At 47.1% G+C, this 17,635-nt stretch overlaps 1 protein-coding gene across 1 annotated transcript; it reads left to right on the top strand.

The window, feature by feature from the left end:
* The first annotated feature begins 2,876 nt into the window (after nt 1-2,876).
* SNCG (synuclein gamma) lies at nt 2,877-12,956 on the top strand. Its single transcript, XM_036736180.1, has 5 exons — nt 2,877-3,185; nt 6,277-6,318; nt 7,175-7,302; nt 11,335-11,406; nt 12,512-12,956. The coding sequence occupies exons 1-5, from the start codon at nt 3,065-3,067 to the stop codon at nt 12,530-12,532; spliced, it is 384 nt and encodes a 127-aa protein (XP_036592075.1). The 5' UTR covers nt 2,877-3,064; the 3' UTR covers nt 12,533-12,956.
* The last annotated feature ends 4,679 nt before the right edge of the window (nt 12,957-17,635 follow it).

The following is a 17,635-nucleotide window of genomic DNA, read 5'->3' as shown; positions in this document are numbered from 1 at the left end:
GGCTGAATAAGCTGTGGTATATGGTTGTGATGGAATGCTACTGTGCTATAAGAAACGATGAGCTTGATGATCTTAGAAAAAACATGGAAAGAAATGCGTGAAATAATGAAGAGTGAAATGAGCAGAACCAAGAGAACACTGTATACAGTAACAGCAATATTGTTTTAAGAATGACTGTGAGTGAATAAGATATTTTGACTATTATAAATACCCAAATTAACTACAAGGGACATAGGAAAAAAGTTGTTATCTGCATCCAGAGGAAACAACTGATAAATAGAAGTATGTATAGGATAATTATATACATACATACATACATATATATGTGTATATATATATATATATATATATATATATATATATATATATTTGTGTCTAATGGTAGCTATCTCTAGTTGGGGAGGGGAGTGGTAAGGGAAGAAAAAAAAGAAATGTGCATGATAATTTTGTTGTGTATTTGAAAGGAATAAAGGGAGCTAGGTGGCACAGTGGATAGAGCTCTGGTCCTGAGTCAGGAGGACATGAGTACAAATCTGACCTCAGAGATCTACTAGCTGTGTGACCCTGGGCAAGTCACTTAACTCTGATTGCCTTGTAGCAAAAAAGAAAGAAAGGAATAGCAAATTGTGCATAGTAAATTTGCAGTTTCATGTACATTCATCTTTTTTATTGTACTATGTTGTGGAAATGCTTGTTTTATTCCTTAAAATAAAATTTAAAAAGAAAAAGCATATCAGTTTGGCAGCTGTGAGGATGAATTGTAACGGAGAGAGATGAGATAAGGACACCAGTTAGGGGACTATAGCAATAGTCCAGGAGAGAGGGGAAGAGAGCCCAACCCAGGGCTTTGTGGGCTGAGAGGAGGGAATTTTTACTAAAAATGATAGAATGGCTAGTATTTAGCAATAGAGTGGATATGTGGAGTGAGGGAGTGAGGAGCCGCTACCAGGGTGACCACGAAGATGGCAGTGCCCTCAACAGAGATAGAAAAATCCTAGAGGGGTAGATTATAGCGGGGAAGCTAATGAGCTCTGTTTTGGACATGTCGAGTTTGAGATGTGCACAGGACATCCATGAATAGATATCCAACAGGCAATAGGCAGTGTGGGCCTGGAGCTAAGGACAGAGAAGAGAGTTTGGACATGCTGATCTGGGAATCATTGGCTTAGTAATGATAACTGAACCCATGAGATCAGAGAGAGAGGAAAAGAGGGTCTGATTTAGAGCTGGTGTATCCACTCTCAGAGGGAGGGGTTGTTTTTCTAGCCCTAGCTAGTATTCAGGACCAGGAGATGCCATCAATTAAGGTGGGGGAAGGATCCTCCTCTCCAATACTACCCTTGTACCTACACCTGAGCCTGATGTCTCTGAGACACCCTGAATGACAGACAGAATCTTGCTAGCTTGGATGTTGAGTGGTGGGTACAATGGGAGAAGGACAAGTTAACCTGGCCTTTGTCCAAGCTCTTTCCTCTGACTCACCGTGGGGCCTCGGAAAAGATCATTACTTTGTCTCGGTCTTTTTAGCTGTAGAATTGGTCCAGTACTCTGTATTATCTTACAGCATTTTCTAGGAGAGGGCCAGATTGAATTTGAATGGGGAGTTCATGCCTTCAATGGGGCAGACTCTGTGGGACCCAAGTGTCTGGGGCTCCTTGCTGGCAGCTATGTTTGCCATATGTGGTAGAGTTAGCTGGCAGTCTTTTTTTTTTTTTTTTACTATACCACCAGAAGTGAATAGACAGAGGCAGGGAGGGAGGCTTTGTCTCTCCCCTCCACCGACCCCAAGAGCTGATTGGATGCATCCCCCAAAAGCCCAGGCTAGAGACGATTCAGTGAGGGCAGAGGAAAAGATTGCTGGACAGCTTGGGTTCAAACCCTGTCTGTCAATTATCACCTCATGCCTCTGGGTCTCACTTTCCTCCATTGTAAATTGAAGGGGCCAAATGGGGTCTGTGTTTCCTTTCAGCTTTAGATTGATGATCCCAGGCAAATTCCCTTCCTTTGCCCTTAGTAAGGTTCCCATTCTCCAGACCAGGATCCCCATGGGCACACATTCTGTCGAACCTCTGGGGCATCCAGTCCCACAGATAATAAATCATTGATGGATGCCCAAGAGGAGAAAGTGTGTGTGTGTGTGTGTGTGTGTGTGTGTGTGTGTGTGTGTGTGTGTGTATTTGGGAAGGGCAAGGATGAGGAGGGGAGATTGGGCATGGAGTATCACTGGAGGGTTCAGATAGTGTCTGGATGATTATTTGTCAGGGATCCTTCAGAGGGCATGTCAGCTCGGGGACAGGTTGGGCTAAATGACCTCTGAGGTCTTTCCAGCGCCAAGATTCTAGGACTCTACGAGGTCAGATGCTCAAGGACAAGGTCACTTTTACTCTAGCTCTTTTGAGGTGTGTCAGAACAGAGCCAAGCCCTGGGAAGGAATGTAGGATGGAGTCTGGGATCCTCTTGGGAGTGGAAACAGAATCCTAGGTGATCTGGGGTGGAGGAGGGAATACGAAGTCCCCCCATCTCCAATAAGTTGCCCCGGGTCACCTCCTCCATCTTTCATGAACCTGCAAATGCTAAGGGTGGGGCAGGGGGGCCACAAAGCATGGGATCCAGGGAACAGGAAAAGTGAAGCCCGGAGCAGCCTCACTTGGGGCAGGGTCCTCAGACAGACAGGGCCAGCTGCCCCCAGCCTCAGTCTGAATCTCGGGACCCCCATTCTCCTTCCAGGATAGCTTGCCCTTGGAGGACATAATGAGAGCACTGCAGCTTCCAGAGGCTGGCGGGGAGCCAGTCGCGCTTCTTTCTCCTCATCTCTGCTCCGCTCCCCACCCCGCCAGGCTGGAGCATTAATATTTCAGCATCGCCTGGCTGCTGGCATTGGCTCCACCGCAGTGCACTTTGTCAATAAGACAGCCAGGCAGGGAGGGAGCTAACCGGCCACCCGCAGGGGAACCAACCACAGCAGCTGCAGCGGCAGCAGAGTCAATCGCACTCGAGAGAGTCCCAGCCTTGGTCCGACTGTCCAGAACTCCAGCCCTGGGAGCTCACTGCACTCTCAGCCACCATGGATGTCTTTAAGAAAGGTTTCTCCATTGCTAAGGAGGGCGTGGTGGGGGCTGTGGAGAAGACCAAGCAGGGAGTCACTGAGGCAGCTGAGAAGACCAAGGAGGGGGTGATGTATGTGGGTAAGTTAGGAGTCCGGGGGATGAAGTGACATGGTGGGGGAGGGGCACTCAGCCTCCTTATTGATCCCAGTCTTGGTATTGGGGGAGCTTCGACAGAGTGGAAGCCCTGGGGAGCCCCAATTCCCAGTTCAGGCTGGGCTCCAGATGTGGTGGCCACCTCATCATAACCCCGGAGTTCTTAAGTATACTGCTGGGTGGGGGGCAGTTCCACAGCTGCTGGCGGTCACCCCCATTCCTTCTGCAGCCCTGTCCCCTTAAGGCCAATTAACTGTTTCAGCTCTCCGTGCCAGTTATGTGGGATCTCTTGTCCATGAAAGCTCCCCACCCCACTTCTGTGTAATTAATAAGGGGGGGTGGTGCTGATGCTGCCTGACCTATGACCTCACTGACCTGGAAGCCAGTGACTTCCTGGGATGAGAGTGGTCCTTCCCTGGACTACCATGGTTAGGGCTCATTTTCCTGTCTCCCTCCCCCAAGCTAACTTTTGCTACAATCAAGGCTTCTGTGCCGCATTTGGATTTCCCTGTAGGGCAGACATTCCATGGGGAAGGGATGGAGAAACTGGGACAGGTTCGAGAAGGAGGGGGATGTGTGCGGGCTACAGAGAGCTCAGGAGAAAACTGGGCTTTTTGCCATCAGGACCACGCCCTAGAGCTGCTCTGGCTGCTGGAGTCTCCCTGAATGGAGATGCGCAGGTCACCCCTTGCCCAGAGGACTGGAGCCCCCAGCAAACACTCACCAGACACAAACATGTATGGTGTGTCTGCTTGTGTACGGGTCCACTCCTGTACTGGGGAGATGCTGGGAGCAGGGGACATGTTGTAACATACACAGCCTAATACATGGTGCCCGGTGATGGACAGTCCTTGCAAAACGCTATCTCCTGCTCCCTCCCCCAGCTGAGGTTTATGTCTACCCTGGCCTTAGCTTTGCTGTCTGGACCCCTTTGCTTTGAGATTCAATGGTGGGAGGAGAGGGAAATGGGGGCCCCGGGCTTAAAGAGGCCATGTAGAAGAAAGAGGCTTGAACGCAGAGTCAAAAGACCTTTGGGTCCAAATCTGAGTTATGGGGCCACAGAGACTCAGTTTCCTCATCTATAAAATACTCTCTTCCTCACTGACCTGCTGTTATTATGACCATTACGGCTTCTGGTGTCTGGCCCCTTTCCTTTGAGACGTTTCCTGGGGGCAGTGACTAGGTTACCTTGTGCTTGGCTTTGTCTGGAGGAATGAAGCATTGCTCTGACCTACCAGACTGGCCTATGACTGAGAGGGCCTCTAAGAACTGAGACAAATGCAGACATGTACAGACTACCGTGTGTCCCTCCCCCACTTCCTGCTCACATCAGGCACCTGATGCTTCCCCAGGGAAGGCAAGCCTGGCTTTCTGTTAACTTTGGGACTTATCCGAAGCTCTCGGGGGCCTGAGGGAGATGGAGGAGGGAGGGAATGGTTATTAGGAATGGTCAGAGCTGGAGACTGAGAAGAGGGAGGGGACGGAAGTGCTGCCACTAATTCCACCATCCCTTAATTATCCTAATTCCAAGGTGTCTCCATCCAGCCTGGCACAGAAATCTCAGCTTCTGACGGCTCTGAGATGAAAGCTGACCTTACAATTCAGCTCCTCCTCCATTCTCTAATCCTGTTTAGCACAGAGGTCTTCTGGAGCTGATTTTTTTTCATGTCTACTCACTATACAGAGTTCATTTAGTCCAGGCCTCTGATTCAAGTCACACTATCAGGCAAGATCTGACTAGGGAAGACCATAGTCAGAGATCAATTCACAGATTCAGACTGTTAGACCTGGTAAGGGACCTTAGGCCAACCCTCCTGCCCAAGAAACTGAGAATCAGATTGGGTAAGTGACCTTCCCCAAGCTGTCTGGCTTGAGAATGAGAGAGGTGGGACTCGAACCCAGGTCTTCTGACTCCAAGACTAGTGGTTTCTCCATTGTGCCACTTTGCTGATACTCTGTGATGGCTCTAGGTGGAAGGAGGAGAAGATAAGGTGCTCCAGAGCTTATGAGACCAGACAGTGACAATCCTTCCAGCTCTCTGTAGCAGGTCCCAAGCTGAGAAAGAGTCTAGGCAGCGCCCAAGACTAGGGTGAGAGTACTTCAAGGGATGGATCATGGGGAGGGTGACATGAGATTCTTGCGGGGATGGTATCCAGCTTGTCTTGTGGGGAGGAGGATGGCCTGGAGGAAGTTATGCCCTGAACTGGCTATCTTGCCCTCCTCCTCTGTGTTCAGACTCTCCCATCCTGTCCAGTCCTGTCCTATTGGCTTCCTCCAGACATGGAAGGAAACAGCCCTTTGATGTAGGCTGGACTTCCCCGATGAATGAATAAGAATATTCATCGAAGGAGGCAAGTGTGTGTCACCTAAAACACATTCTTCCCATGATCCCAAGAGAAAATTAGCCTTGGTCATTCCCTCCATGAATGACCTTTGGGGGGGCTAAAGAGGGAGGGCTAGGCTTGGGATGGAAGGAATGTTACCTCTGTATCTCCTCTATCGCTTCTCATTATCCCTTCCTTTCCATCTCTGTCACCCTATCCACTGTCCCCTACCCCACGCCACTACCGCCTCTTCCTCTCCTGGCCTTCTTCCCTTCCATCTTCTGTCTCCCTGTTTCTCCCTCTGTCCATACTCTACTTTTGTTTTCTGTTTCTCTTGTCTTTTGTCTGATTTTTCCATTCTCTGTCCATCATCCACCTTTCCATTATTTGTTCCTCTGTCCTACTGATTCTGCCCCCTTCTCCCCCCATCTCTCTGCCCCTTTCCACTTTTCTGTCACTGCTCATCTCTCCATCTTCCATTTCCCAATCCCCATTTCTCTTAACACTGCATCCTTCTAATGTGTGTTCATCTTGCCTGTTTTCTCCACCTCTGTCTCCTTGGGTCTTTCCTTCCCCTTACTGCCTAAACAGGAGCAAGAGCTTCACTCCTTCCATCAGAAGGCCCTCCATTCTCCTGCATTATATTCTTCTTCCCTATCTTTTGGGCACAGAAGATGCCCTAGGCCAAGCCAAGGGCTTGTAGCATGGCTGAGTTGTTCTGAGAATTGACCTGGTCTTTGCTTCCTTCACAGGGACTAAAACCAAAGAGGGTGTGGTACAAAGTGTGACCTCAGGTAAGGAGCTGGGACTACCCGTGACTCTAGGGGTTTAGAGTCCCTGGGATTCTCTCTACAAAGCTGCCTCCTTAGAACCCAGATTCCCCAGAATCCCTCAGATATCAGCTCCCAGGATGAGGACTCAGACTTGCCTTTCTGCCCTGGAACACTCTCCTCCCTGTCACATTCATTATCATTTTGACCTGACTAGGATGTCAGGCCCTGGGGAGATAGATGATCATTCCCCATGATTTTATTGGTATTTGAAGGCTAATGCTCCTGAGACAGTCCCCTTAAAACCAGCCCTGTTGTCTAGGGGTATGTGTGAGGTACAGTCTCATTTGTGTGAACTCCCCCTGCCCCCCGACAAAGGGAGTGGAAAATGCTGAAGATCTACAACTCTCTCCCTCTCTGTCTCTCTGTCTCTGTCTTTCTGTCTGTCTTTGTCTCTCTCTGTTTCTGTCTCTCTCGGTCTCTATATCTGTCTCTGTCTCTGTCTCTCTCTGTGTCTGTGTCTGTTTGTCTCTTTCTCCCCTTGGCCTCACCTCATCTGGGTCTGTTACTCCCCTGAATACCTTGGGTGGGGGTTGCATTCTGAGCTATTAGAGCCTGTGATCAGGGGAAAGGAAGTAAAATGGGTGGGGAAAAACCATTTTTGGGTATCTGAATCCTGGAATCTCCCTCTCTGCCTTCATTCCTGGAGGACTGAGCACAGAATTCAGTGTCCAAGTGATCATACCAAGGCCTACTTACTGTACAGTGAGGGGGCACCATTGGGGAACACAGAACAACCTCACCATGAAGGAGGGAGGGGTCAGGAAAGAAAAAAAAACTGAAGCCAGATTAAAAATGTTTTCTGTTCTTCCACAACAAGTTGCGGAAAAGACCAAAGAACAGGCCAACATGGTAAGTGATGCCATGGTGGCCAGTGTGAACACGGTGGCCAACAAGACAGTGGAGGAGGCTGAAAACATTGTGGTGACCACTGGCATCGTTCGGAAGGTGAGTTGTCCCTGGTCAACGTTCCAGGGAAACCACTAGCCCCTGAGGCCCCCAACAAATTCCAAGGGGCTTCTGGCCAAAGGCTGGGTACAGCTACATCTTGTATGGAGCTCAAGAATGATGGAAATAACCTCCCTCTCTCCAGTACTCTCAGCCAAGTAGGTAATGATATAAGGATGCTTGATCCCCATTTTACAGGTTAGGAAACTGAGCTTCAGAGAGGGGAAGGAGCTTTGCCCACAGCCATATGGCTGAGCAGTTCAGGGTTCTTTGAATGAGAACCATATTTGACTTTTTTCCAAAGCCTTTTCCAAACCATTAGTTGCAACCCTGGCTCTGCCACAAGCTGCCTCTGTGACCCCGGACTACGAGCCTATGACCCCTTTGATCCTCACACCTGACCTGTTTAAACAGGAGTGAGGATAGAGATTATTATCCTCATTCTGCTTCTGGGGAAAACTGAGGCAGTTTGTCAATTTCAGAGGTAGGACCAGAACCCAGGTCTCCTAACTCAGTCATAGGATCCTAAGTTTGGAGCTGGAAGAGACCTCAGAGGTCATTGAGTCCAACCTCTTATTTAACATTAAACCGAGGCCCAGAGACACTAAATAGTAACACAATTAGAGTCAGAGTCTAGATCACTAGCCTGTGAAATGATGGGTTAACTCTTAATCCTTAAGAGCAGAGATCACTATATTCATTAGGCTATAAAAATAAAAACTTGGTAAGAATTTTTCATAGAAAATTGGAGTCAGAAGAAATCTTTTGCAGCAGGAATCCTTTTTACAGTATCCCCAACAAGTGGTTACCCACCTTGAGGACTTCTAGAGATGGGAAACCCCCCCAAACATCTTCTTCATTTCAATTTTCTTCAACCAGTGTCCCTATGAGTCCTCTCCCTATCATGGAGCTCACCAACATCCCTTCAAAAAGGTGGGAGTCAAGACGGAACACAGTTCCCTAGGGGTGGCCTGATCAGGGAAAAATACTCTAGGGTCATTCCTTCCTTCCTCCCGGACACTGTGCTTGTGTAATATACCCGAAGACTTCATTAGAGAGGGGTTTGTTATTGAGGATAGCTTGCTGGGCTTGGAGTCAAGAGACCTGAGTTCAAATCCCACCCCAGACACTTACCAGCTATGTGACTCTAGGAAAATCCCTTAACCTCTCTGTACCTCAGTATCCTTATCTGTAAAATGATAGGGATGGCCTTAATGGCCTCGAAGCTTCCTTCCAGCTCCAAATCCAGGGTTCTTCATATGATCCGCTCTGAACTTCAAGTCTAAAATTATGCTATAGGTACTCCAATGTCTTGCAAACAGTAGGTACTTAATAAATGAATGTTCCCTTCCCCTCCCTCCCAACACTCAAGAAGGGAGAGACTGTCAGGAGCTTTGCTGAAGTTTAGGGCATTTCTTTGATCTAATAACCAGTTGATATGTCTTGGGGAAAATAAAACAAACAGATAGCATTTGGTTCTAGCAAGGGGCCCTATCCCCTAAGACATTTTAGAGGCAATTTTTCCTTGGGAAAAGGAACTTAGGGTTGTATAAAACAGAGTTATAAGAGCTCTGCAGGCTGTTAGCATTTCCTAAGTACTTTCCTTCACACAGCTCTTTGATGTAGCTAGTGAACTTATGTTTATCCCCATTTTACAGATGGGCAACCTGAAACTCACAGAGATTAAGTGATTTGAGTGGGGTCTCTTCGGTTAGTAAGAGTCTCATACAGTCCTTCTGACTTCAGTTTACAAAGCCTTATCTTCCCAATGCCTCAGTCAACTTGGGGTGGATTGGGCTGACAAGAGCCAAGATCTTGTGACTCCCCATCCACACCCATCCTATTACACTAGATTGCTGTTTGCATCTTACACACTAGGCTGTGTAAGCCTGGGGAAGTCCTACCCAATCTGAGCCTTGGTTTCTTAATCTGTAAAAGAAAGATAACTCCACCCACAGTTCTGACTCCCCAGGATTCTATGAGGCACAAAGGAAATAATGTGGGAATTGGTCTTTGCAGATTTTAAAGTGTTATGTAAATGTCGACGATTGGTGTTTGCACAAAGGTGGGCACCATTCAGCTGTGGCAGTTAGGGGCTCCATGGCTCTAGGACTGGTGAGGGAGTGTGGAGTGCAGGAGAGAGCTCTTTCTACAGTCTCCCTCAGCTGTGTGCCTGAGCATTGTGGTGCCACCAGGGACACTGAGAATGCTTCATTCCAAGGCATCGGTGCCCTAGTTATAGACACAGACAGTTCTGCCCAAGGGAAACTCTCCTGGCTGTGCTGCCCTTGATGAGAGACACTCACAGGCTAATAGCTAGTCTCAGATGGGGACTCCTGGGCATGAACCCCCAGAGGAGACATCTAGCTTGGGACCAAGCACTGCTTTAGGTGAATGAATAACCACCTGCCTGAAGACATAGTCCTGGGCTGGGAGGCAGGAGGTCAGCCTTCAGGAGAAGCCCTCTTCCCTTGACACCTGTTGGGCTAGCAACGGGGCCATCTACCCCAGCTAATAAGAATTATAGTAACTCAAACTTACATATGATTTTAAGGTTTGCAAAGCACTTTAGAACAATGATCTCAGTTGATCCATACAACAATCCTGGGAGGCAGATGCTATGATTAGTTCCATTTTCCAGATGTGTAAACTATGCCTGAGAGAAGTGAAATGACTGGGCCCATGGCTAGTAAGCAGGATTGGAAAGCAGGTCTTCTCTACTCCAAACCCAGCACTATTTATTATGCTGCTTAATTGGCTCTCCCCAAACTGCCAGTTCATTTGCATTGTATTTTCTGTAGCTGTCCCAGGTCCTCTTAAGGGTTATTCCTCACTTGCCTTAGTTCTTTATCTGAAAAATGGGCCTGATGCCAGGATGGTCAGTCCTAAGATCCTGGATGTGTACCACAAAATACCAAGATTGCAAGTAGGAAGTAGAAAGTTCAGGGCTTGAAAGAACAAAGAGTTATAATTCTACAGAACCAACAATTCTGAGGGGCCATTTCCTACTCTTCATTCACACATCTCATTCATCACCCCTCAGTAGATATAAATACTGTCTGGAGCCAACTAATCCTAATCTTCCCCCACCCCCACCCCTTCCTGCAGAACTAGGAGCATCGGGTGGCAATTTTGGGGGAAAGGGTTTAGACTCGATGTCAGGGAAGTTTGCTGAAAACCAGAGGTGTCCCAAAGAGGTATGGGCTCCATTGGGTAGGTTGGCCATTACTGGGCATCTTCATAAGCTGGGTGCCCATTTGTCAGAGTCAGTACAGCGGGCATGCCTGATGAGGACTCGCTGGTCTCTGAGGTCCATTTGTCGTTCTACAGTTCTAATGGATGTAGAAATACTAGGCTGGACTGGCTGCTTAGGGGAGATATGAACTGGGGAGATTCCATTCACTTCAATTCCATTTGCATTTAAGAAGTGGATTCCTTCAGAGTGGGAGACTGGGGATTATCTCTGTCCCAGAGACACAGTATATGTGCCTCTCTCCCTCTCTTTCCCTGTCTCCCTCTTTCCATATATCCCTCCTTCCCTCTCTTATTCCTTCTGTCCCACCCTTCCTCCTTCTCTTCTTCCCCATCTTTATCTCTGTATCCCTCCTCTCCCAGCCCCTCTGCCTTCCTTTCTTTCTCTCTCCCTCCCTGTTTCTCATCCTCTCTCCTTCCCTTCCTCTATTCTTCTGTCTCTATCTTCCTCCTCTCCCTGACCCCTTTCTTCCTCTCTCCTTCCTTTTCTCTCTCCTTCTGTCTGTCTTCCTCCTCTCCTCGTCCTTCTGCTTTCCTTTCTTCCTCTTCCCCTCCCTTCCTGTCTCCTTCTGTCTCTATCTCTTCCTGCCTCCCTTCTTCCCTCTAGCCCTTCTTTTCTGTCTCCCCCTTTCCTTTCCCATCATTCTTTTCCTCACCCTCCCTCTCCCTTACTCTTTGTTATGCTTACACACCCACTCCCTGTGCCTCTGCCTGTACTGTTTAACCCCTCTGGGGTCCTGCCCTAACCCTTCTAACCAGCTGCATCTTTTGTTTCCCTAGGAGGATTTGGTGCATCCAGCTCCACCTGAGCAGGGGGCCCCAGAAGATCAGCCAGCAGAAGTTACTGAGGAGGTAAAGGGTTCCGGTGCTTCCCTCCCCCTCCCCTCAGGGCTCTACAGGTTTTCTGTCTGTCCTCTAGAATTTTCCAACTTTCAGCCTTTTGGACTTGGGGAAAACATATTTAGTGACAGCAGCAGTTGGAAGACTTTCCCCTCATGGGCCCGACTTACCTCCCCATCTTTCCCCAGTTCATTCTATTGCTGAGTATCTCCCTAGGTCTAGAGCATCTTTCTCTAGGAGGAGTTTCTACTGTTATTGTTCAGTCATTTCAGTCATATCTGACTCTTTGTAACCCCATTTGGGGTTTTCTTGGCAAAGAGACTGGATTGGTTTCCATTTCCTTCTCCAGTTCACTTTACGGATGAGGAAATCAAGGCAAACAAGATTTAAAAAAAGTGACTTGCCCTGGGTCTGAGGCCAGATTTGAACTCAGGAAGATGAGTCTTCCTGACTTCAGGCCCCACTGTCTATCCACTGTGCCTTTATCTCCTTTCCTGCTCTTGCCTCCTTCACCTTCCCTGATTGTTTTCCAAGGCCTCCCTGCCATAGGCCTAGAATTTGGGTGAGGGCTCATTGGTAGCAGAGGCTTACCTAAGGTAGAGTGCTCTTGAGCAAATGGAATGAACTACAGATTGACCCCAAACTCCAGCCATTTACTGACCCCTGACCCCAAACCCAGAATGAACCTTAATAATAGTGACATAATGAGCCCTAATGCTAGTCATAGACTGACACCTCATCCTGGTCATAGTCTGACTTCCTAATCTTGGCTGAAGGCTGAGCCTTCTACCTAGTCAAACTGACCTTTGACCTTTGCCTCAGACTACAACCCAGTGCTAGCCACAGTCCAATTCCTAATCTTACCAGCTAACCCTAAAACAACATATGCTCTGAATCACAAGAGAGAACTTGTAAGAGGGCTGCTTGGGGCTCATCCCCACTACTGGAGGTACAACTCAGGGAGAGTGTCCCACCAATGGCAGACTTGACTCCCTGTTATGTTTTTATAGGAAGTATATAGTTTGGTATCATGTTTGGGGGCAGTGAGAGCTGCTGGGGCAGTTTATTACAGTGTGTCTGTGTGTTTACTCTGTGCCTTATTTGCTTTCTCCTTGAGGTTGAGGGCAGTGGAAACTAGCTGGAGGAACATCCTGGAGCCGGGCCAAGGATTGTGGAGCCAGTAGCTGACACTAACCTTCTCCCCTATCACCTCCCTCTCCCAGAGCAGACGCTTTCTTGGACCCAGCTCCCTCCCTTCTCCCCTGTCCCTGACTGGATGAACGCATTCTGCTACATGTGAATATCAGGTTCTGGAATCTATGTGTCGAGTAGCCCTGTGCTGGGTATCTTCCTTCTACTCCTACCTGTGGCTTAAGCCTCCTTAGTCCCACCCTAGTCCGTCTGTCCATCCATCTGAGCATCCTTGTTGCTGCTCCCTCCCTCCCTCTCTTCCCCCCTCCCTCCTTGTTTCTCTCTGTTCAATTGGACTCCATAGATGCTGGGTGTGCTTTGTGTCTTTATTTATTTACAAATGATACCAAAATAAAACTGTTTGAACCACGCTTCCCAGCTGGCTCTCTGGTTCGTCTTCCCTTTCCCTTCCCTTTGAAGAAGGCACAACTACTCCCAGACAGCATCAGGGGAAGGAGGAAGGGGCTCCTGCATTGAATGAGGAATCTGGTTCTGGCTAGTCCTTCCCAGACTGGCTTAGAGCCTAGGCCACAGACTGATCCTTAACATAGCTGCAGACTGAGCCTGGCCTCTCACCTGGCCACAGACTAATCTTTAAGAAGGTTAGTGCTGGTGTGTGAGAGAGGAAGATGGGCCTGGGAGACAGAGACAGAATAATAGGAGGTGAGAATCATTTGCATTTATGTTGTCTCTTAAGGTTTTCAAATCACTTTCTATACATTATATCTTTTGCTCCTCATTTTGCTTTGTGCATGGGTAACATAAATATTATTACCTGTACTTTTATTGGGGGGTGGGGGTGGGTGGGGTGGAGACTGGTGCTCTGCCTCCAAAGCCAGTACTATTCCCGATGTAGCCAGCAGATCTTTTCCACTCCAAGTGCAAGAAGTTTCTCAAAGAAATTCAATGATTTGCTCATGATTACCCAGCTAGTAAGTGTCAGAGCTGGGATTGAAATTAAGCCTTTCCTGCCTCCAAGTCTAACAGTCTTTCATCTCTCCTCCTAGTGTTTCTAATCCTTGGACACCCATTTCACGGAATTATAGGGAAAGTGCTTTGTAAACCAGAAAATATGACATAGGTGTGACATGTTATTACTATGTGTATGATTTAGGGCAAGTCTCTTGATCTCTCTGACTCAGGCTTCCCCATCTGCTAAAGGAAGGATTAAGCCAGAAGTTAGCTATGGGTTCTTCAGCCCAAACTCTATGGGTGCATACAAGTCAGTGAATTCAAATATGGCAACCTTTGTTCTAGGCTGCAGAGCTGAAATGAAATTGGAGTTCATCTAGTCCCATCCTCATATTTTATAAGTGGTGGAATCAGCAACATGCCCAGGGTCACACAGGCAGTGTTCAAAATGGGATTTAAACCCACATTCTTGACTCTAAAGCAAGGACTGTCTATACTTCCTCTTTGAGAGTCTTGTAGTCCTAAATAGGATCATAGTATCTCAGAACAGGAAAGGATTGAAGTGATCTCCTAGTCCAACCAGTACTTGAACAGGAATCTTCTTGATAAGCCCTCTGTCCATGGTATCCCAGCTTTCTAGCTATATGTGGAGAGGCTCATCGCTAGTAGGTCAGCCCCCTTGATGATGAGTAACTGTGGTGACCCATGATCACTCCAGGATTCTATTCCCCAAGTCTTTGGTACCAACCTTGGTGCCTAAAGTATAAACTCCTTATTTTTATATTTGAGATCCTCTATGATCCAGCCCCCCTAACTCTAGATTATTTTATCTCATACTATTGTCCTTTATAGACTCTGCATCTAGCTAAACTGTAAACCCCAGCTGGTAAGGAAATATAAGCTATTATAAGTGTTAGAGGAAGCTCCAAGGCTAGGCTTAGAGTTATGATCACCTGAGTTCAAATGCACCCCTGCCCTGACACTTAATTGCTATATGATCCTGGGCCAGTCACTTAACCCTATGAGTTTCTGTTTCCTCATCTGTAAGCTTCTAATCTACCTCATAAGATTGTGAAGCTCAAAGGAGATATTGTCCATAAAATGTTTTACAAATCTTAAAGTGACATATAAATGTCAGCTATTATCTGTTCATTGTGATCCATTTTGGTGGAGGGACTTCACGCTCTGGGAGCTCTCCACACAGATGAAACCATGAGTCATTTCTACATTATTAGTGTGAGTAATAATTTTAGTGTTTTTGGCTCTTTGATCTCTTTGTTACTATTCAGTCACTCAGAAAACTAGTGAAATCCTTTGCTTAATCAAGAAAGGGGGCTCTTAGGGCAATAGATTTAGAAATAGAAGGAAGCTGAGAGGAGATTTCCTGCTATACAGTGCTCCCATTGCATCTGAAGCCAGGATTACCAAGCCTCAATACCCAGATCAGTCCCAGAGATCTTAGAAAGCTCCTGTTTTCCTACTCATCCATGGCCCTAGACAGGCCAGGGTTCCACTAATTTAAACATTCTTATGTTAGGCAGTCCACTCAGAAGGGCAGACACTGCTCCTGCCTTCAGGAGGGCATGTTTACCAAGACAAGATGGAACTAGGTGCAGGAGAGAACTATTGGGTTTGGTTTGTCTCAATCCCAGTCTGAAGTCCTCTTCCTCTGCCTTAGTGAGGAAGAAAGCTGAGCTTGTAACGTGGTGTGACATGGAGAACTCCCACAGCAGTAGTGGTGGTGTCAATTTCCTTCGGATCCATAAGAGCCTCAAGGGTAAATTTCTGAACAATGGTGCTTAAGAAGAGCAATAACTCCATCTGAGCCAGGTCTTCTCCCAGGTAGACCTGTTTTCCTGCAAGGAACCAAGATTATGCTTAGAGATATACTTTGGCTGGAAGTTACAGAGCCAGGTTCCGGTCTCTCTGGGGCTCTTCCCTCCTGTGATCTATGCCGTACCAGCCATAGGTCTATTCTTCCCTATGCCTGGGACAATAGGATAGGGTAGGAGCTGGGGTATGGAGGGAGTCTAGATTCTCCTGGTCCCTTGAAACTGCTCCCGGAAGTACCTCTGACCTTAGGCAAGAACTGCTTTCTGAGCTAGGCATCCCTGGTCGCTTCATGTGGTAGCCTAGAAGGAACCAGCTCAATATATTTCTGTATCTTGTGCAACACAGCATCCACGTAGGGTGTGTTGGGTTTGTCCTTCACAGACGGAATTCAGTTCCATCCAATCACTTGCCCAGTTTCTTCATGAATTTTGCCAGTGGAGAAATGAATGGGATTAATGATGTGCTGTCTTGGCTCTTGTGAATTCCCAGGTTTGTCCCTGGGGGATAAGTGGCAGACATTGGCTGAATATAGTTCCCAGGAGACTAACATGCTTCATCTCACCCTCATGCTCAGCCAAGGACAGGAAGAAACTTCTCTTTTGGGCACGGACAGGACCAAACATAACATTGTCACTTTTAGACATTTAGGTTGCAAATCAGGTCTCTATGTCTCTGGTTTTCTTATAACAGTTTGTGAGGCCTAAAAGCCTACTTTGACACCTTATTATGATGTGGAAGTCCATGAGCCAACAAGCATTTGTCAAGGTTTTAGGCACTGTATTAACCACTGGGGACATACAGAAAGGCAAGAGCATAATCCTTGCTCTCAAGGAATGTCCATTCTAATGGGAGAGATGCCATAAAAGCAGACATGTACAAACATGATATACACCGGACAGAGTGGGGGTGATATCAGATAGAAGGGGCATTAATATTCTTGAGGAGGTAAGATTTTAGGTGAAAGCTGAAGAAAACTAGAGAAGCAAGGAGGGAGGAATGAGAAAGAAGAGCATTCCATTCATGCGAAACAGCTAGTCAACATGCTCCCAGCCAAGAGATGGAGTGTCTTGTGTAAGGAACAACTTGGAGACCTGAGTCACTGGATTATACGAGATGGCCTCTGAGGTTTCTTCTGATGTCTTGCTTCAGTGGTTACATTAAGAAGAAGGTGCTAAGCATTTATTAAATGCCTGCTACACCTACCATGCTCAGTAGACCTTACTCTCAAAAAGCTTCTATTCTATTGGGGAAGATTAATTAGAGGTCAGACCTAAAAGAAAAAATGAGCGCCACATGAGGTTTGAGGGTGAAGGTCATTACCAACCAGATGGATTTGAGGCTTTTATGAAGGAAGTAGAATTTGAATTGGGCTTTAAAAGACAGTTAAAAATTCCTCATGTATAAAATGAGACAGTTGATTGGATGATCTCTAAGTTCCCTTTTGGTTCTAACATTCTGGGATTCTGATCGTGAAATACTCATTGGTCCCAGAGTGTGTTCAGCAGACCAATGGCACCTCTTGTCTATTGTGCTAATTTTCAACCACATTAATAAAGTCTCTTGGTCATGGGAGCTCCCATAAGAACAGCAGCAGCAGAAGCAGCAACAATAACATTGAGCACTGGGTTATCACCTTAAGATTTGCAAGGCATACACTCTCTCACCTGATCTACAATCCTGGGAGGCAGGTGTTATGACTATGTCCATTTTATAGTTGAGGGATCTGAGATTCAGAGAGGCTAAGAGACTTGCCGAGGTCATGCAACTATAAGTGTCTTAGGTTGGATTTGAACTCAGCTCTTTCTGATTCTGTCAGAAACTCTATCCTGCCACCTAACTGCCATGAAAAAAAGCTCAGCTCCGTCCACATGTCCCAACTGATGGATAAGCTTGCTGTACCTTCTACCTTCTGGTGTTTCAGGAGCAGCAGGAACCCAAATCTGAGAGTGCCGCTGATTGTCTCTACCCCAGCACCAAATAAGTTGAATCCACTAAGTTTTCCCAGTCCGATGGAGACTGAGGATTCTGTTCCTCCTGCAGATGGGAGAATTATGGGACAGAAGATTTTAGAAGCCGGCATGTGTCCCTGCAGAAATGTCATAACACCTGGTCTCAATCAGGTAGCCCAGTGGATAGATCATCAGGCCTGGGGTGAGGAAGACCTGAATTCAAATTCAGCCTCAGACATTTTCTAGCCATGTGACTCTGGTCACAGATCATTTAATCCCTGTTTGCCTCAGTTTCCTCAAATGTAAAATGGTGATTGCAATAGTACCTACCTCCCAGAGTAGTGAAGATCAAACGC

Source organism: Trichosurus vulpecula, chromosome 8 (assembly GCF_011100635.1).
Source record: "Trichosurus vulpecula isolate mTriVul1 chromosome 8, mTriVul1.pri, whole genome shotgun sequence".
Lineage (NCBI taxonomy): Eukaryota > Metazoa > Chordata > Mammalia > Diprotodontia > Phalangeridae > Trichosurus > Trichosurus vulpecula.
The sequence above is the reverse complement of the archived record's forward strand: the minus strand, read 5'-3'. Positions and strand labels throughout refer to the sequence as shown.

Bases quoted from the DNA above. Each gene is read 5' to 3' on its own strand.
- SNCG (XM_036736180.1), top strand. From the start codon at position 3,065: ATGGATGTCTTTAAGAAAGGTTTCTCCATTGCTAAGGAGGGCGTGGTG. The intron at 6,319-7,174 runs GTAAGGAGCTGG...TTCCACAACAAG, and splicing joins GGTACAAAGTGTGACCTCAG to TTGCGGAAAAGACCAAAGAA. The intron at 11,407-12,511 runs GTAAAGGGTTCC...TTTCTCCTTGAG, and splicing joins CAGCAGAAGTTACTGAGGAG to GTTGAGGGCAGTGGAAACTA.